This window comes from Fukomys damarensis, unplaced genomic scaffold (genome assembly GCF_012274545.1).
Source record: "Fukomys damarensis isolate Sample0158 unplaced genomic scaffold, DMR_v1.0_HiC HiC_scaffold_7, whole genome shotgun sequence".
Lineage (NCBI taxonomy): Eukaryota > Metazoa > Chordata > Mammalia > Rodentia > Bathyergidae > Fukomys > Fukomys damarensis.
The window spans coordinates 6,044,187-6,064,810 of record NW_022900919.1 but is presented as its reverse complement, the minus strand read 5'-3'; the positions used below and the strand labels follow the sequence as shown (position 1 = coordinate 6,064,810).

The window sequence follows — 20,624 nt, the reverse complement described above, 5'->3', positions numbered from 1 at the left end:
GGTTGCCACTGCAGCACTGCCCACCAGGACCGTGCTGTGTTCAGGCGCTCGGCTTGGCCCTTCCGGTGGGCTGTGACCCTAGGAGATCTGGCTGACACTGGGCTCCTGGCCTGGCCCTGCTTCCCAGGCCACTTGGCCCCAGGCCTGTCCTTCCTCAGACACAGGGCCCTCCGTTCCAGTGTGACCAGCCCAGGCAGGTCAGCACGGCAGCCTAGTTCTGCCCCATCAGAACTCAATCCATCCAATCGGACTTTTGCACCTCCATCACCTGGACAGCTTTTTCCATCAAAAGATTTCATTCTCTATCATTCCTCAGACTGAAACCTGTCCCCAAGGCTCCTCTCAGCCTAGGACTTGTATTATCAGTGCTCATCTTCCACATGTGCTCAGGGGTGATGGAGATGCAGACATTAATCTCCCAGCCCTGCCGGCAGGTCTGAGGCCCGGCGCTGACAGGATTCTAACCCCCTCAGCCTGACGTCCTGCCTCCCTGCATATCAATTCATCTCAGGTCTGAAGAGTCAGAGCCGTTGCAGGGGCTCCCAGCCCGGCTTCCCACTGGATCCATTTCTCGGGAGGTGTGAAGCTGATCGCTCCCATGGGGGCAGCCATTTCCGAGCCTCTACTTAGGAAAATTGCATTTTCCTTTCTTGGAAGCCATTTGTAAAAGGAAGCTAACAGCACTTCCCAGACTCTTCCTTCTGAGAGCCGTTGCACCACCAAATCCCAGGGAAAATCTTCTCCCCAATCCCTGGCAGTTTTACAAAATGCCAGTGTCACAGGTCAGTCTGAGAAGTTGTGATCTGGGCGGGAGCTGGAGCCTCTCCTCAGGAAGCAGCCCCCACCCACCCCAGACAGGGAAGATGGAGGCCGGGGCCTCTTCCACACGCGTCCACATCCACACAGACCCTCACTCAAAGTCACCCACATGATTCCCACCCTCCTACACTCATATCCACACACGCGCCCATTCACACCCACTCATACGTGCAGCACACCCGCGCCCTGACACACTGCCATGCACACGTTCACACCCCTACACCCCCATTCTACCCAGTTCACACACATTCACGCTCGTTCCCACATACGTTCCCTCAGTTCACCTCCCAATCTCTCTCCACACACACACACACACACACCACTCACATGAGAAAGGCCTTCCTGTGCACTGCAGCAGCACTGCCCACACTGGCCTCTTGCTCCTCACCCTGCCACTATTCACTTTTCCTTGAGGACAACTGCGCTGCCCCGGGACCCTCAGCCACCTTCCTTCCGTCAGGGAAACAACGCCAGAAAGAACTCGAGGAGGGAGAGGTAACGAGGCCCCAAAGCCTTGCTCTGGCTGGGAAGGCAGCAGGCAGGGCACAACCCCAGTGTAGGCGGCAGAGCCCCATTCTCCGAAGGGTTAGGCCTGCAGGCGGTGGCCCCCAATGGGTGTGCAAGGGTCCTGAAACAGAGGCCTGTAACCTCCTGTCTGCAAAGAGACGTCCACTTCCACAGCTCAAGAGAGCCTGAGGGGCGGCCAAGCCCTGCCTGCCACCCTGTTCACTGTCATGGGCTGGCCAGCTCGGCTGATGCCCAGAGGCTCCCAGAGAGGGGGTGAATGCAGAGGTCCAGGTGGGGAAAACATAAAGCAGTAAACAGAGATGGGGCTAAGGCCTGCAGGGGCAGGAAGTCCTAAGAAGGGGGAAGTTCGCTGGGCAGGGACCAATGGCTTCCCCAAGCCTGTCAGACACCATACCAGTCAGGTGTTGGTCATGGAAGAAGTGTGGGGTCCCGGCTCCAAAAATGTGAAAGCGTGGAGGGCAGCCTGGCAGCCTTACCTCTCCGACCGAGTTGGACAGAGCCTGAACGATCTTCTCGTGAGCCGTGGCCACCACGCTCTGGCCGTTGATCTCGATGATGCGATGGCCAACTCGGACACCGCCTCGCTCGGCAATGCCCCCTCTCATGAGGCTGCAGATCTGAGCAGACACAGCTAGGTCAGCACACTCCTGTCACACCCACAGGTGCTGCCCTGGGTCCCCGAGGATAGGAGCATAGAAATGGCAGAGGAAGAGCCCAACAGAGCAGACCCTTCTCCATGCAATTTCTTTGCTCATGATGCAGAAGCTTATGATTCAGACTATGTTCTTTTAAAAGCCAAGGCCATGGTGTGTTGGGGGAACCATCCCGACACCCAGATCGCCTAAGGTGGAACCCAAATGCCCCCTGCCCAGCTGTCCAGGAGCCTCAGTGTGGACAGCGTGTGGGTGGCTCACAGTCTGGACGGTTCTCCACCAGCCATGCCGCACCAGAGTCCTCTCTCAAGGCCAGACAGTCCCGAGTCCCTGCTCCCGAGGAGGAGCGTGGCCACAGTGCACAGAATGACAAATAGAGCTAGTATGGGAAAGTGGGGGTGAAGCCTGTAAATCCGTCTCCACTGGCTTGCAAACTCTTAAAAATGAGGCATGAGAAAGGTGAACATCCACTGAGACACCAGGGAGGGGACAGCAGCCAGAGGGGAGATGTGCACGCTTGTACAGAAGAGGTAGGAGCTCCCCTGAAGGGCCTGGAAGAGCATTCCTGGCCCTGCAGAACCTATGAAAGGCACAGGAATGAGGGCGCCTCTCCATGGTGGGAAAGAGGTGAATTCCTGGGCTCCTGCCGCTGTTCCTGGAGCTGCCTCCTCCTCCACTCCCAGGGGCCTGGGCTACAGATGCACTGGCCATGCCAGGCAGACTCCAAAGGACAGGCTGCAGCCTCCCTAGGGTGGAGGCGTCCTGAGAGCAGCCAGGCTCACACCCTGAGGTCTCTGTCACCTCTGGCCTACCCAAGCTCAGACGCCTCAGCCTGAAGAGCGAGCCCCCAGAGCCCCTTGCCGCCTTCCAGGCAGCCCAGAGACTATGCCCACCCTGTCCCCAGCACTCTCTCAGCACCATCACCTAGAGCTGCACCCCATCAGCTGTGTCTGAAGATGAAGAAGGTGGAGCCCAGGAAGAGTGCAAGAGACACAGGCAGAGACCCTGTCCCCAGACGCTTGTCATACTGTCATCTCAAAGCCCCGGGCTCTTGTCCTTGGGGTCACCTCAGTGTGAAGATGTGAGCAGTCCACTATAGCTTGCTGATGCTTGATGAATTGCTATGGGTCCTCACATCTGATGGCCGTGGCTGAGCAGATGGTTCTGGTTAGCACCCTAAGGTCAAAGGTCAGCTTGTGCCCCTCCCTGAGCTCTCCCTCTGTACCTGGCATGACATTGGCCTCAAAGTGCACTGTGCACAGGTGGGCCCTGGCAGCTCCCCTATGACTCCTGCCTGCCACTTATTCTGGGAGGGTCACCCGGTCCCAAATGCCACAGGCCTTCCCAGAGTGACCATGTGTATGGGGACCCTGGAATCCTACTTGCAGCCCGCACCTCCCAGCACTCAGGATCGCCCCCTCTGGAAGGAGACATTCTACCTGGGGTGGGGACTCAGTATAGGTTGATGCTGCAGCCCAAGGCTTCCTCCACCTGGCATCTGGACGCCCGAGGCAGGGTCTGGTTACCATCCCAGAGCTCAGGCGCTTGGGCCAGATGGGGGATCCTCCTGGTGCTTGAACTGATGGGCAAGGAAGGGGAGCAGGCGGTGCCAGGGGACACACATGGGTACAAGACAGCACCCTTCCAATGCAAGGCGTGCCCTGCAGGACCAGGACCATGGTACATTTAAACTTCACAACGCGCACTTTTGGGGCGGAGGCCTGGTGTCTCCAAGCTGGAGAGCCATTGATTTCTCAGAAGAGAATGTGAGAAGGGAGAAGTGGAATCCACTTGGAAATAGCATTAATTAGGCCATCCCAGGCCTGTCTGCAAACGACTGGACTGCACGTTAGATGTAATGAAGCTGAAAATGGAAAAGGCGCTTATGCAAAACTGGCTCCAGTGTGGGCCCAGCGCCGCAGGAGACTCGGGGGACACATTCCACGGTGCAGAGCAGCCTGTGGGTACTGTGGTTCTGCAGGCTTAGTGCGAGGAGAGACTGGCTGGCTGGCCAGGGCTGAAGCTGTAACCACTGATCTCACACGCACTTCTGATGCTCGGTTACTGAAATCCCAGGCACTGGGGACAAAGTACTGGTCCGCACGTGTGCCCACCACTGTCACCCTAACACCATGCAAAGGGGCAGGAGGCGCGAGCTTTTCATCCTCCCTCTGCCACTCTTCAGCTGGGAGACCCGGACAAGCCACTTCACCTGTCTCCCTAGGTCCTCACCTGTGAAATGTGATGGCTAATGCCACTCTCGAACTGAGCCACTCTCCCAGACGCCACTGCCACAGGGATGCTCACGGCCCAGGGGCAGAGCCTGCTGGGGTGTGGTGGATTTACATAACCCACTCCGGAGAGAAAGAGGAGAGGGACTGTGAGTACTCGGACAGGCTGGAAAACAGAAGTCTGAGCACCTGTGTAATGCAGTACTGTGTGGAGGGATGAAACCCATCATCCACGCAATGGAAGATTATCCAGTCTAAACAGAAAGGAAGGGACCCCTGACACTTGCTACAGTGTGGATGAACCTTGAGGACAATGCTGAGTAGAACAAGCCAGTGGCAAAAGGACAGATGCTATTTGATTCCACTTATACAAGACATCCAGAGTTAGCCAAATTCATAGAAAAAAGCAGCTGGCTTTTGGAGGTACTGCTTTACGGAGGGTACCAGGGGCTGAGGTGGGAATGGGTACTCCCAGCGCTTAATGAGGAGGGAACAGGCTCAGCTCTGCAAGATGAAGGCGTTCTGGAGACTGGTGCACTCAATACTTCTCTACGCTACACTCAAAATGGTTAAGATAGTGAGTTTCATGGTGTGTGTATTTTACCACAATTACTAAGAAAACAGAAACATGAGAAACAGGTGTTCTGGGAGAGTTGGTGATAAAAGAAAAATGGGGATGGGGAGAGGCAGATTCTGCAGCTCAGCCACAACAGGGCCCGAGTTCTGGAGCTAGACCAGGCTGCCTAAAGGCCTAGGACAAAGCCAGTGCCCGGGGAGCCAAGGAGGTACAGGTGCGCCAGCCCACAGACCCATGCACTCACACGGGCCCCTGTGCAGATGCCCACTCAGCCCTCTCACGCCACACCCAGACTTACCCCGGCCTAGCACTGCGCATGGTCCATAGGACTGCTCACCTGCATGTTAGGCCCGCCCCCTGCTACAGGGACATCTCTACAGCAATCAGCAGGAACCTGCAGCAGCTCCGCCTGGCACCCGGCAAGTACAATTTCCAAGCTGCCTCCCTGGACTGCCCACAGTCAGTGAATGGAGGCTGACGGGCAGGACTCCCTGCTCACTGCCAGCCACTCTCAGACCACAGTCCCCCTGGGCTGTCCCAGGCCAGCTGGATGAAGCATCCAGGCTGGGGCCCTGGCCGGGGTAGGTGGGGACCTGAGGGAGTGTGACGGGCATGGATGCAGGTCCAGTAAGCACCAGGGGTGCAAGGAACCAGGCCGGGCCCTGCCAATGAGGCTGGGGGGTGGGAAGTGAGGCCACAGCCCTCGTGACCCTGGACCTGTTCTGCCCATGCTGAGGGGCAAGGGACTTGGACTCGAGTGGCAGCAACCCCAGGTCTCTTGCTGTTTCCTCCAACTTCTTCTCCTTTGAGGCCCCAGCTGAGTGAGAAGCCCAAGGTGGCATCAGACCTGGCAAGTGACCGGACAGGCCCAGGGCAGGGGACAGGCCTGGCCTGCAGGGGCACTGGTAGCACTGAGTCTCTGAGTGCCCAGAGTGCTGAGCCTGGACCTCCAAGGATTGAGCAGAGGGCAGGGTCAGCACTTGGTGAGTTGGACGCCCCCGCACTGAGGCCTGGCCTTGGAGCAAAGCGGGGATGCATGACTGATTTGTGCCCCACCGGAATCCGTTTCCTGGGTCACGGCGGAGATGGACGGGAGTGAGCACAAAACCATGCTGACTGGTTTGCTTCAGCTGAAATCCTCGCTGGCACCCAGGGTGAGCTGCAGTGAACCCAGGAGAAAGGTCCCGAGAGCCACCACACGTGCCACCTCTTGGGTTCCAGCTTCACCCCACAACTCTAAGCACAGGCCCTGGAGGAAGTGCGACCCCATTTCACAGACAGGAAAGCTGAGGCAGAAGGTGAAACAAGAAGGTGTCCCTTCGACACCACCAGGTTTCAGAGCCAAACCTGGCTGGGTCCTCAGTCATCACTCTGGAACGCAGACCCTGACCAGCGTCGGAAGCACATGGTACCCCGAGGACCCCTCTCCTGTGTACTCTCCTGTGTACCTGGATTGCGGAGGGTGGCCTAGCAACTTCACCCTCAGAACTGTGCATCATCTACCCCCAGCTCCAGGTCCCACAAAACCTAGAACTGTGGCTACCCTGAACTCTGCACCCGCAACCTCTGGACATCTGCTGCCCACAACCTTCTGCTACTCACGCACAGACACAGGCTCCCATCAGTGGGGAGGCAGCTGCAGACCCCTCCAGCCCCTCCTCAAGAGGTGGCTGTCACCTGTCAGCCTGCCCTCTCCCCTGGCTGCCCACCACCTGCTCCCTGCACCTGGGCTCATCACAGGATCGCCTCCCTCTCATTGGCTCACCCTCATTTGGTCCCTACAAGGCACAGAACAGAGCTCCCCTTCCCTGTCTACTAACCTCCTCCCTTATTGTGCTATGACAACACCTTGGCTCTATGCAACCTAATCCTAGCTTGTGGATGACACTGGAACCTCTCACATGCTGTCTTTCCAGAATGTTCCAGAATGTTCTCCTAGTACCTTTCCTCCACACTGTTAGCAGCACACACCCTCTCCTGGACACCACATCCTCCTTACAATCTCTCTCCTCCTCAGCTTTTCACTACTCAACACAGGTTTGACTGTGCAGACAGTGGCCCCGTTCTGTCTTCTGAGACCTTTGTTAGAGAAAACACAAGGAAGGAAACTCACTCCAGCTGAACTCAGGTCAAAGGGAAGATGGGAACTCTGAAGTGAACAGAGAAACAGGCACAGATTTTGAGATAGACCAACACTTACTAAAGCCTAGTCTCACCTACCCCAGGGAGCTCTCCTGCCTCCTTGGTGTCTGACCCAGAGCCTGACAATATTTCACAAATGGCTGCTGAACTGGTGAACGAATGAGTGAGTGAACAAGAACTCGTGGAGCACAGTGAGTGTGGTGCCCCCACTGGGCACGTGTACCAAGCCACCATAATGGCAAAGCCTGCTTTCCTCCCTTTCAAAGCAGGCATTTGCCAAAGACAACCTTCACCGGGACATGGGTCCTATGGGGTTGCAGGGACCCTTCCACAGCCACACCTGGGCCTTCTTTTCTACCTGGCCAGCACCGGGACCTGTCCTCAGAGCCGCGCAAAGCTCATGCCCACACGGCCTGGCTGCTGGCATGGCTACCTCACCGGACAGGTGCTCTGACGTCCCCACTCCCCTCCAGTACCCGGGCCGACATGCATGCAGGCAGCCTAGGGTGGGAGGCTGGACTCACGATTCCATTCTGCACGCTGAAGCCCAGCTGGTACTTGAGGTCTGGTCGCTTGATGAGGACTGTGGTGACAGGGGGACAGCTGACGATGTTGAGCTTCACCTGCGTCTGGTTCTTCAGGCCCTGCAGAGCATAGGACAGGAGTCACGGCCGGGCGTGGACGCCCTCTGTGTGCACCCCGGCCAGCATTGCCCTGGCCCCTGTGAGAGCAGCCGGGGACCGTGTGCTCTGTGGCCGGCCCACCCTGCTTGGATACACTTCATGATCTGGGCAGAAATGAGCCACTAGGGAGCCCGAAGCCAGGTTCTGAGAGCCACTGAGTGGAACCAATGGGCGGAGCACAAGGGTCACGCTCAGGGGTCACAGGAGGGGCTGACACCATGCAGCAAGGAAGAGACTGTGGGGACACCATGGTCAAAATCAGATGCTCTCCCCCTGATCTGGAAATTTGGAAACTGAGCACTGAGGATGCTGGAGGCTCTGGGGCTGCATCAAGGCTGATGCTCAGGGTCAGCTCAGGCCCTAGAACATGGCCATCAGCGATTGCCCTAGGCTGCAGCAGTCCTGGGAAGGGGCCGAATCCTTGCAATGGGTACAGCTGCAGCTTGCCTGGAGTCAGGAGGACCCTGCAGCAGCACACAGAGCCTGGGAGCTGTGGCCCACAAAGGCCACCTGGGGCCTTTCCATGCTATCCCCATCCAGCAGAGGCTCTACGGGCCTGCTCTTGGGAGGTTCTGGCCCCGGGAACACCCTTCACCTCCAGGCTGGAGGGAAGTGGGAGGGGCCTCCTCCAGCACCACAGCCAAAGGAAGCTGGGGACATCCACGGTGGTGGGGCTGGAGATCACAGATGTGTCACGGGGTCTGCCACCCACAGGCACTGTCTGCCATCTGGGGTCTGCATATCCACTGGGCTATGAGCGATGCAGCCTCCCCTTCATCCTCCCTGGGCAGCCTGGCATTTCAGGCATGGTATATGTGGTCTTGGTTTCGAGTTGTGACTGTCCTCAGGCTTTGGTGTCCATGTGGGTCAGGTGAGGCCACCGGGCAGGGCATCCCAGGCACCCACCTTGATGACACCCTGGCAGGTGGCCAGGGGCAGCCCCACCAGGCTGGTGCCATTGATGGACATGATCTGGTCCCCGATGCTCAGCTTCCCAGAGCGGGCTGCCGGCCCACCATTCATCATGTTTGCCAGGATCACGGTGGGCAGGATGGAGCCCCAGCCCGACTCCACAACCACCACACCCAGGATCTCGCCCTTGTGCTTCTCCAGCTGCAGCTGCAAGGGAATCACAGTGTGCAAGGATGAGCCGACCCCAGCCTGCCACGTGGCTCCACTCTGGGACCCCCCGAGGCCAGTTCATCTCAGCCAGGAGGGGCCATGTTGGAGGGGCCCTGGCCTACTCTGGTTCTAGGTCCCTTGGGGCCACCGGAAGTCCTATAAACCTGACAGCAGTGTCCCTCCCCTCCATGCCCAGCAAGGAATCCCCCAGCCCCAAGCATGGCTCCGGGGTCCTGGCTCCTGCTCCTACCTGCCAAACCCAGAGGCCAGAAAAGACACGCTCAGACTCCAGTGCCCAGCCCTGACCGGACTTTGCTCTGCTCTGGAAAGCCCTATCTGATCCCTGTCTCAAGGACGGCTCTTAGAAACTGCCTGTGGTGCACTGGGGGTTATTCATTCAACAAGCAGCCAGGGTCATTCATCCACTCACAGACAGGCGCATTTATTCAAGGTATGGGCCACATCCAGGACAAAGCTGCTACTGGCATCTTCACAACTGTCCTGCCAGAGGGCTCAAGTTTCCCATCTTAAAGGTGCCACCCACACACACTTTTCACAAATCTCTTCTGGATGCTGTGCACCAGCTGATGATAATAGCAGCATTAAAAAGCACATTTTCAAGGTCATTAAGACTGATTATAATCAGCTTCTTTGTTAGAATGGTCTCATTTCACACACAAGTGCTCAGCTCTGAGGCAGGAGCCAGACCTCCCCAGCAGACAGCCCAAGTCTGAAGCAAAGGCAGTGGTGTGTATGAGGACCCAGGGAAGCAGTGCCCTCCTCCCAGCCCTGCGAGCTTAGCCGGGACACACTGGGCACTGCCAGGACCGGTCCCCTACGAGGCAGCCTGGCTGCGTTCTGCAAGCTCAGCACGGAAGCAGGTGCCAGCAGAGTGGGCTTCCCAGGCCCTGGCAGCCGCACCTCACCTCCTTGCAGTTCTCTGAGTTTGAGAAGTGGATAAGGTCATCGTTGTACATCTCCTGGGTGTTGATGATGTCGCTGTACTCCTTCTGGCTCAGGTCTTCGGGGTTGATGCCGTTGGCCCTCAGAAATTCCTGGTAGGCCACGCTGAAGGCCTGCCCGATGGACTGGGCTATGAGCTGGGCCTGCAGGGCGAGAGCAGGCACAGATACAGGTACTGAGGCCCACAGAAGCTGTCCAGCAGCCTCCAGCTTGGGCTTAAAGGAACAGGACAGTAACTCTGGCCCTGGCTTGTGAAAGGCATCTTCAACCCACATCCTATCGTGGGCCATGGGGTGACCCTTCCTGCCCCCTGACCATGACCCAGTCTTGACTACGCCTCTCTGTGCTGCTTTATGTCCCAGATGTTTCAGGGCAAAGAATGGTTACAAGTAAGTCAAGGAAGATGATGAATTTTTTGCTGTCATATTTTATTGCTTGGTAGGTGTACTGTATTTTCATTTTCTCCATCTTATTCCAAAAACTAGATTTGAAGTGTTTTCCCAGGACAGTCACAGACATACAGCAGTTGTCTACTGCACAGCTGTTTCTCCTGAACTACAGAAGGCCGCCCCAAGGAGCAGATCACTTCTTTCTGCTTCATCTGGCCCGCTCCTGTGGATGTACTGACACATGGAATAGGCCTGGACACTGAGACATCAAGCAGGGCCTTGCTTGCCACCATACGGCCGCCAAGGGACATTGAGAGGTGAAGGCTGAAGGCCGGAGTGCCTGGTCCCCACTGAGCATGCTCACTGCTGTATGGCCGTGGACAAGCAGTGGGGCTTTTGGTGGCACTTCAGGGCACAGGAGCCTCTACCTAGCCCAAACCCAGGCAAGCCCCAGCTCGGGTCCGCCCTGTGCTCCCCAGGTCCCCACCAGCCCTCCAGCAGCCTCTGCATAGCAGGCTTTGGCTCAGCACGACCCAAAACAGGCAAACAGGGGGGTTTGGCCAATGATCCCTTCGCACACCACATAACGTGTGTTCTAAGTGTAGGAAGTAAGCTGCATTGGTAAAAGAACTTCCCACCAGGTCACAGGACATGCAGGCTTTCCTTAAACAGGTGCTGATTCTAGGCCAAATTGCCTGCCAACATTAGGCCCTCAGGGTCCGCAGGAAGGAGCACCTGAGGGCTGTTCCAAGCCCAGCACACTGACGGGAGCGAGCTGGCTGCCCCAGTACCACCAGATGGCGCCGCCAGCCTGGACGGGAGCAGGGCCAGTGCCAGGAGCAGGAGCAGCTCTGTGCCCAGATGGGAGGTAGTGGTGGGATCAGGTAGGAGAGGGAGGGTGCCACTGCCTGCCCCAGCTGGGATCTCAGAGCACACAGCTCCGCACTCGGCCTCCCATTGTGCCCCACCTGAAGGAGTCACCTGGATAGGTAGGGGAGCCAGACAGGATCACATCCCTTCACCATCAACAGGTCTGACTGGCCACTGGCCTGGTACCCACACCGCCAGGGACATACAATCCCCTCTCCTACCCACCCCATGGGTGCTCTTGCGGAGATGCCCTGGGGATGTGACCACCTGCCGTTGGGCACAACCAGAAACCCCCATCTTGGTGGCAGTCCATCCCCGTGTCTCCCTCATCCTGGGTCCGGCTTCCCCTACCTGGGCCGAGGCCGGTGCTGAGGGCCCCTCTGTGCGCCCCACTCTAGCCCTGGCTCACAGCCAGGCCTATGTGTGTCACCGCAGTGAGGCCGGGAGGCTCTGGGTGAGGGTCTGGGCACGGGTGGACTGGCTCCATCACGCCCTGTGCTGCTGTGACCCAGCTCATTCACCAAGGCAGCCTCCTCTCAGCCCTGGTGTGGCTGAGCTCCACTCTACAGAGCAGAAATGGGACTCGGCAGCCATCCTGGCCAGGGCTGCTCTTGCAGCCTCCCATTGGGCCCTCAGTGTATTGAGCAGACCCCCCTCTCACTCCTTCAAGGGCTGTGCCCACACCCCACACCGGGCCATGGGCCTTGCTGCCTGCTAAACTGAGAAAATCATGGCTGTGGTGGACAGCGGCGGCTGCTGGTGGAACTCACACAGGCCATACCCCAGAGGCTGTCCCTGGTCCCTGCTCCTCCTCAGCCCTCACACCAGCTAACCATTCACCCCCTGCTATTGGCCAGCTTCTCCCTCACACTGCCCATCACCTGAGCACCCAGACTCGAAGGTGTCCAAGCCCCAAGTCATTCGAAGAGACCTGTCCAGGTGTGCACAGGTCTCTGCATCATGGTGGGAGGTGGAGGTGGATTCATGAGCAGGTCTGCATGTAAATAACGTCCTCTCCTACAAATCTGCTATTGCTTCAAAGCATCTCCTCCAGGTGACAGTTTCCTAGGAAAAAGATGATTGCCCCCATCTACAAGTTCGAAACCTGTCTTCAAATACAGTTTCTACACCTTATTTCATAGCTATGAAAATAACGGGACTCTTCCCTAGTGATCCAGGTCCCAGGGTCACTAGGACCATGGTCCTCATGTGGACAAGAAATGTTCCGGCCTCCTGGGCAGCTGTGGTGGCTACCAGGGTGGCTGCTGGCAAAAGCTGGACTTGAGCTATCTTCACTAGGGAGTGGGGTGCTTACAAACCACACACTGCCAACAGCTCAGCCTCCTGGCGGGATCAGCCTGTGGGAGAACCTTTCAGGGGCCTGGAATCCACCTTCTCCTGAGCTTGCTCTTTAATTTTGAAAAGATGGACCTTGCTATGCTGCCCACATTGGCCCCAACTGTGCTCAAGCAATGACCCTTCTGCTTCAGCCTCCAGAGTTGCTGGACAATGGACGTGCCACTCTCTGGTCTCTTAGCGAATCTATGGCACTTTAAACCTCAATTTTTTGGCAGTACTGGGGAATGAATCCAAAGCCCTTGTACTAAGCTACATCCCTGTTCCCCTAGCCCTTTTTATATTTTGAGACAGGGTCCCACTAAGTCACTCATTTGCCCAGGTTGTGCTGGAAATCGAGATCCTCTTGCCTCAGGGCTGGGATTATAGCTGTGTGCTACCGTCCCTGGCTGCAAAAGTATTTTTTGAAGTGAAACCAAAACTGGTTATGAAGCGAAACAACGTATGCAAAGGCAGGGCTCGACTCAGAGGCTTCTGTGTCTCTTCATGCAACCCAGGCCTGTGAAAAGATGCATTTTAGTAACAGAAAAGTTAGGTAAAGATAAGGTTTATTCTAGAGAGGGAAAGGTTTTATAAAATGAATTCTGCTAACAAATAGCCTCCTTGTATATTTCTCTATCGCTCAACTTATAACTTATTGAGGTTAGGAACCTATCCCACGAAGTAAAATAAAACTATGTTCACTATCTTCAGAAACCCAAAGAGTGGGACAAACCCCTGGTGCCCTAGAAACACTAATGGTGGCACACAGGCTGCCAGGAGATTTGCCAAGCACCAGCGTGACTTACGTCCTCAGACTCGAACACGTGGCAGATCATCTTGTATTGCTTCTTCCCCTCCTGGGCCCCGGGTGTGGTCTCGATGCAGTCTTGCGAGGCCGACCGGGGCATGCGGCGTCTGGCCATCAGCACCACGATGTTCCCGATGTCGGCGATGTAGGAAATGGTACGCAAGGCATGGTCCATCATGGTTTCCTGTTGGGAGAAGGAGACTGGACCACTCAGGGAACATTACAAGGCCACACCATGAAGTCACTCTAGTTTGGCCCTATTGATATTTGGATGAGATCGCTGATTACTGCAGAGTGCTGTCCTGTCCCTGGACTGTGTCAGCAGTATGCCTGGCCTCTACTCCCGGAAGCCGGTGGCATCTCCCCTCCCCAAGGGAGGAAACCAGAAATATCTCTAGCCATTGCCAAATTTCCCAGAGGTAGGACACAAGGTTGTCCTGGCTGAGAACCATAGCTTCGTTAACAGAGCATTTTAAGCTGGTGACTCGTGATCAGAGGGGTCAACTTTGGGCTCTGTTTACACGCAGGGAAGCTGAGGCTGGGGTGTGCTTGTTTGCTGAAGGAGGGCAGGGAGCCTGTCCCCTACCCAATTAGAGGCCATACGTGGCTCTGGAGAAGGGGCCTTTTCTGCAAGGTCTGTGTTCTCCTGAAGGCTCAATGGTGCCTGGCTGACTTCTGTTCTGCAGAGAAGGAAGGCGCCCAGGTCAACATTTTCCACCAGATGAATTCTTCCTGGGCCCTATCCAGAGACACTGAAGGAGTAAATCTGATTCTGAGCAATGGGCCTCCACAGGCTACTACAGTTCCCTGGCCCCCAACCCTCTGGTCCATTACTCTTGAGGTTTTCTGTCATCTGACAGAAATCTTCACTGAACATCTTGCCCATGACCCCTACCTAAGAAGCCTGCACACAAAGGCTCCACAAAACTAATCAGCTGGTGTTTTGTGCCTTTGTTCTCCTGTCACAAAAGGAAATCAGTTGTTTCTGTGACCTCTGGTATCCTCTTTTTCTTCACAGAATCCTTGTCTTGCAGCAGATATTGCACACATTTGTCTAGAGGGGGACTTTTTACTGGCCAAGGCTATGAGTGGTTCATAATCACAAGACACAAAGGAGGAGCACTGGAAAAGGGAAGGGTGCAGGTAGCTCTTCAGCTCCTGATTTCTGGCTCAGTTCAGTCCCCAGTTCCCAATTTATGTCAATGGCAGAGCCTTCTCACTGGCAGAGGCCAACTACCAACATGGCGGCCACCATTCCTCCTGCCTCCGGCCACCTCGGCCTCCACAGTCTCTCTCACCTGTTCCCACCTCTCCAGCTCGGCCGCTAACATTTTTATTTTTCAGTCAAACTAATTTCCTGTAGCAACCTTCTCTTCTAGTTCATTCCAAATGGTGACTTTTACTGTCCCAGGCCGGGCAGCAGTCCTGAGGGAGGCCTGCCTTTAAGGTCTCAGCTGATGGCTGGGAAGCTGGATTTCAGGAGGGGTGCCACCACCAAACTGGCAGTGTGACTTCTCTGTACCAATGACATGGCCCAAGCCAACCACTTCTTTCCTCCTGGGAGCCTGGAATTGTGGTACATGACAGGCAGAAGGTGCCTGGGTAACAGATCTCTGGCCAAGACCTTCAGTGCTGAGTCTCCGTGAGGGTCCTGAGGGAGAACTCTTCACACATGTAGTCTCACTTGTTGCTAAGAGATTTCGGCACATCCCATGTGACTGCACAGACAGAGGATTCTGAAAATTACCAGCTTTGTCTTTAACTTTGTCTTTAACCCATGCACCTTCCCTTTGCTGACTCTTACACTTTGGATCTGGAGTCTTTCCCAAATGCCCACATCTTGAAAGGTTGGTCCCCAGCCCATGGCACTACTAGAGGTATCTTTAAGAACTGGGGCCTGGTAGAAGGAAATTAGGCTATTGGGGTTTGCCCTTAAAGGGGATATGGGGAACGCCAGTCCTTTCCTGTTTCTCTCTGACCCCTGACTGTTGTGAGGTGAGCGGTTTCCTCTCTCTTGTGCTCCCACCATGAGACACTGGGGCCAAATGACCATGAACTGAAACCTCTGAAATTGTGAGCCAAAATGAATTCTTCATTCCTGTAAATTAATTTCAAGCACTTTGTTGCAGTGACAGAAAGCTGACCAACATGCTGATTTTGCTCTGTAGTCACAGTATGTAATATATCTTAGTTACGAGGAAAGCGATACGCTACGTCCTTCAGATCTCCTAGGGAACCACTGGATGTGGGTAGAAGAAGGATGTGGGACAGAAGGGTAGGAGAGAGAATCAGCCCAGACAGTTTGCTAAAACAAGATGAGAAAACTAAGTGCAAGTCAAAAGCATCACAAATTGGATGCTGGACCTGTCAGAAGTCGAAGGTGCTCGCTGCCCAAGTTCTCACCAACGGCAAGGCTCCAGGGGAGGTGGCTGGGGCCACACAAAGATCAGTGGAGTAAGGCTCAGGCCCAGACATGGAGGACAGTCATGTGACATGCACAAGGAGTCACAGCATCAGTCTCAGGAAGTACTGAGGGCCTTGGTGAGTGGGCAGGCAACAAGGCACTGGGGTGGGAAGTGGGCCATGGCTTAAACCACAGGATGGGGTCAGCCCTGTTGCATCCTCTGCCCCCGAATGTGAGGCTTCTCCTTGAGTAGGGAAGCAAGGGAGGAGCTCAGCGCTCCCAGCACTTCTCATCCACTGCAGGCCCCTGAGCCCTGAGGAGGTGACAGCCAGCTCACCGGCCATCTGCTCAGCTTCCCTTGCTTGCCCCACAGCCCGGTGATATGGGCCATGTGTAGACAGCAGGAACGAATACTACAGTTTGGATCCAAAATGTGGATTGCAGGCTTGGTCCCTATCCCACGGCACTATTGGGCTGAACCTGGAAGGAGCGAGGCCCAGCAGAGGGGACATCAGCCCCTGGCCCACCCTTCCCACTCTCTTTGCCTCTCAGCCACCGTGAGGTGAGCGGTTTTCTCCACCATCACGCGCCGCCATGGGCCTTCTTACCATGGACTGAAACCTCCAGAACCACGCTGACATAAACCTTTCCTCTTTCCAAGTTGATCATCTCAACTTAAAGAGTTCTTTTACTACAGTCATAGAAACCTGACTAACACAGACAGTGGAAGAAAAGGGGACCCTAAGATTGGGAACCTGGACTATGTGGAGGAACGTGGGTGCGTGTGGAATTGGGGGTGGAGAAGAGAACCCTCCGCCACCACTAGGAGGCGCCAAAGTGAACGCATGGCCCTTTACACTGTCTCCCTCTGTCACCTGCCAGCGCCCAGGAGCGAGGACACCCCAGAAGCATGAGCCCACCTAGCACCCAGCCCTCTGTTTCTGAATCACTGCCCACTCAAAGGAACCCATAGTCCTGTGAAGGAATGGCTGATTCCATGACTGGGGCAGAAAACATATCTTCTCAGGAGGATGCCAAAATGAAAACACAAGTTTGGAGAGAGCGGGGAGAGGGGAGAGGGAGACAGAGAGAGACAGAGAGGGAGAGACACACACACACAGACACAGCGAGACAGAGAGGATCCCGAAGACCACAGCAAGGAAGAGGGAGGGGAAACAAAAGCAGAAAACACTTTTTCACAGAGTGTCACATAATTAAAAATACTGAACACTCAATCAAGGCAAGACCATCAGTGCATGGTGAAAGCACTGAGTCGTGGGGGTCTGGGTACCCACCGGGCCAGAGTATCCCTGGCAGATTCCGTGCCAAAGAAAAGAAGGCGCCTTCACCCTGGGCATCAGGCCACCCTCACCTGGGCCGAGCTGAGCGGCCCCTCCCCTCTCTCTTCCTGAGTCCTCACCTACCAAATGCCAGCCGGAAGCACGGCCTTGGGCCTTCCCCAGCCCTGGCCTCCACTCAGCACCCCCGGCCTCCCGCCCCTCACTGCCCATCTCCGCTCTGCAGTCCTTTACGTTTCACACACGGTCCCTTTTGGCTCATTTATATGTTTCGCTGTTTTCCCTTTCAAAGGTAAGTTCCACGGGATGACTGAAGCCCGGAAAATATAACAGAATCTCCGTCAGGCACAAGCTGTCCTGGCAGGAGGCAAAGGCATCACAGGGGAACGCGCGATCACTGTGCGGAGACGCAGGCCATCCCGAGTGCCGCCTCCAGCTGGGTTTGCAGGCTGAGCGTGGGGGCCTGTGGGGAGGCCCTTCTAGGGTTCTGACCGTGGGCCTCTCGCCGTCCCCCCTCGCGCCGTCCCTAGGTAATCCCTGCTGCGCTTTCTCACAATCGCCCAGCTGGCTTTAACCCTTCTGTGTGACCCCCTGCAGCTTGCGCTACTCTCCACAGCCACAATTCACCCAAGATCCGGGCTGCAGCATCGCCACCCTGGGGACACGGTTCCCTCCCGCAGTCCGGGAAACGCTTCCGCCGCCGGACTGTGTTCTCCAGGGTTCCCAAGGTTCGGCCTCGGACAGCCGTTCTCTGAGTACTCACCTGTGTGTCCGCATTTAAAACTTTGATCCTCTGCGTGGAGATGAAGAGGTCCACTTCTGTCAAGGTCTGGGCGTCCCCCTCGGAGTTCTAAGGAAGGACACGAGACGCAATTACAAATCGCGACGTCCACACCAACCAAGGCCGGGCGGGCTTCCCGATCACCCCGAGTCCGTGTGGATGGAAATGCTACTTCCGAATGGAGCAGCCACTGGAAATCTACAAGCCTGGCTTGGAATCCAGAGCTGCGTGTGCGTCCCCAGGGCAGTGTGTAAAAGGCACAGAGGAGAGGGAGGCGAGGTGTCTCTGGGAGGCTTGAACAGCAAGGGAGCAGCTGCCGGGGGTCTTGCGCCGGAGCCCCTCCTCTCTGCAGCAGGCTGGGGCCCTCTGCGCGCCCCTGTGGAGTTCCGTGAAGGCGCAGCGCCATTCGATTAAAAGCTCTGTTTCTTAGATAGGGGACTCCAAGTATCCCCAGGGACAGCATTTTCAGAGAAGCTGGATTCAAACGTCGGCCCTTCCTTTCAGGTTTGAACAGGCACAGCGCTGTGGATCCATAAGGAGAGCGAGACTCGGGGCGGGCCTGGGGGCGCCTCACGGTGACCCCGAGAAGCGGACACACAAATGCCCGAGATTTGTTGCCTCCGGCGGGGGAAGCTTGGTGTACAGCTGTGAGCTAGGTTTCCATGCACTGTTTTTGGAAGCTGAGCAAACTACTCAAGATCTGCCCCAAAGCAGGGCAGCCTTTAATTGGTTTTTCCACCTGTGAGAACCCTAATTACTGCTGCGTGGGAAGCAGGCTCCACCCGCCTGCCCGGTGGGGTGGGTAATTCAGTGCGGCCACTGGGGAGCCCACGCTGGTACATCCTCCACTTCCAAACAGCAGAAACTGTGATTTAATAACCTCACTAGCAAAACCTCAACTCCAAAATCTCTCTGCTGACTATTTCTCAAGCATTCGGAGTCACAGAGAGGCCTTGTATGATCACGATAAATTTGTATTTTAGCTCATTTTTCAAAGGAAAAGATCTTGTGGGCTTTCAGGGCATCCCAGGCCGATGCTGCTTTTAACTAATCAGGAGAAGAGCAGAGGCCTAAACAATCGGTCTGGAACACAGTGTTGAGGACTGTGGAGGAGATTTTTCTCTGTTTTAAAAAAATCAGGTTAAAGGCACCACTAACAGACTTGTAAAAGTTACATTCTGGGGATTGTAGCCCAAAACCTCCTCGCTCAACAGAGGGTCAAAGGCAGAAGCAAGTCGGAAAAGTTGTGGGTAGGTTCTGGAGTCACTGACAAGGTGGGAAGGCTCGTCTCCTCGTACAGGAAGAGGGCAGGTTCGAGTGGTGAGGAATGGGATGGTGCCGAAACCCAAACCATAACCGGAAGGGGAAGGCTCACCCATAGTATACCCTGGTGGGCCGAGGGAGGGGGCCAACAGCTCACATCCCACAGGGGGACGCCAGAAAGTGAGGGTGGGCTTGGTATGACAGTGATGGCCTCGGCCATCCGCGTTTGCCTGGCCAGCTCTGGGCAAGTGGTCCTGAACACGTCATTGCTCAGAAGGAAGAAACACTTGTCGCCAAATGACACCTGGCCACTGAGGCCTATCTCAGCTGGGTGTGCCTGTGCCCAGCCCCTCCACAGGACCTCTGATTCTGCAGCTCCCAGGGGCAGCCCCGGGGTGCACTGAGAGGCTGTGGGGGGCAACTTCAGGTCTGCTACGGTGGGCCATCCTGCTTTGCCCAGAGGCACCCAGAGGAAGCACCACGAGGGTACAGGGATGCGAGTGTGTCCCTTCTCTCTGGCCACGGGAGATGGACAGAACATTCACCGCAGGCACAGGGGGCCTGCAGATGGGGTCCTCTGGCCATAGTGCCAGGAAATCCCATTAGTACAGCATGGGAGGGATAAGTGCACCTCTTACTGTGCAAGCAGAAGGCAACGGCAGGCAATGACCAGTACCAAGTCTCCACGGACCCTCCCTGGTCTTTACCACACCAAGCATTTGAGAACTTTCATATGAGGAAGGCAGTTAGAAAATCACCAGTCGTCACCGAATGACCAGCTTGACAAAGGACTACACATCCAGGACTACACATCCACCTGGTTGTTCTTCTTTTAAAGTCTGCTCAAGCTCCAAAAATTACTGTCAACAGAGAACGCATCTCAGGGGCAAACTGAGCTACTTGGCATCCTGATTTGGTAAATGAAACAATATATCTTGGTGCCAGAACAAGTAATTCACGCTGAACAGGAGGCCCTACGAACACTGGATAGATCATGCTGCCGCCTAAAAATGTCCACATAAAACGGGGACCTCACAGCGTTAGCCATGCTTTGGGACATAGGAGAATCTAAAACAGAAAACTAAACACGAGCAACTATTAAACTCTTCTGTGAGTGGGCTGTCAAAACAAAAAATAGTTTCTGCAGTTTCATTCAAAAGTCTGATGTTCACCTAGGGAAGGAAGGGGGAAACGGTTCTGCGGTGTATTATCCAGGTCCCTGGGGAGCCCCCCACTGCACAGGGGAAAGCACAGACACACAAGCAGGCAGCACCATTCCAGGACAATGGTCCTACACACCGCTTTTTTCTTGATTTTAGCAGCCTTTTGCATCCTCTGAGCAGCATGTAAGAGAAGAGAAGAGCAGGTGGGTGGGGAAGGAAGGAGCGGCAGGGTTAGGGTTATTTCAGTCGGGCTCAACATCACGGTACTCAGCCCGGGTGTTCGGCACACACACTGACAGGCGCTAGGAACAACCCTCTGTTCACAGGGCCACTGCGGAGCACAGCGAGTAGCAGAGCAAGCCACGCTGGGTCAGGGGCCAGAGGACCAAGTCTTTTGCTAAGGGCACTGGCTGCAGGACTCAGCACCGCTCCTCGCTTGTTCTGCTTTCTCCTGGCCGCCACAGATGGCCTCGAGCTGCTCCTCGGGCTCCATGAGAGGTCAGCAGGGGTGGGCAGAGGCTGGGGCGGGCTGACGGCTCCCCCATGGGCAGGCAGCGTGTGCACACCCCACTGCCCGGAGGAGCCCCGCCTC

At 55.9% G+C, this 20,624-nt stretch overlaps 1 protein-coding gene across 7 annotated transcripts in view; it reads right to left on the bottom strand.

Moving 5' to 3' along the window:
* The window catches only part of Apba2 (amyloid beta precursor protein binding family A member 2), a 193,517-nt gene that overhangs the window by 21,987 nt on the left and 150,906 nt on the right, over positions 1-20,624 (bottom strand). For 5 of the 7 annotated variants that reach the window (XM_033761060.1, XM_033761056.1, XM_033761057.1 and 2 more), the window contains 7 exons: positions 20,169-20,204; positions 17,589-17,675; positions 13,122-13,307; positions 9,682-9,861; positions 8,540-8,752; positions 7,475-7,594; positions 1,824-1,964 (listed from right to left, as the gene is read on the bottom strand). In XM_033761060.1, coding sequence (XP_033616951.1) covers positions 1,824-1,964; positions 7,475-7,594; positions 8,540-8,752; positions 9,682-9,861; positions 13,122-13,307; positions 17,589-17,675; positions 20,169-20,204 — 963 coding nt within the window. The remainder of the gene's footprint in view (positions 1-1,823; positions 1,965-7,474; positions 7,595-8,539; positions 8,753-9,681; positions 9,862-13,121; positions 13,308-17,588; positions 17,676-20,168; positions 20,205-20,624) is intronic. The other 2 variants (XM_033761058.1, XM_010638211.3) reach the window with 1 other exon arrangement.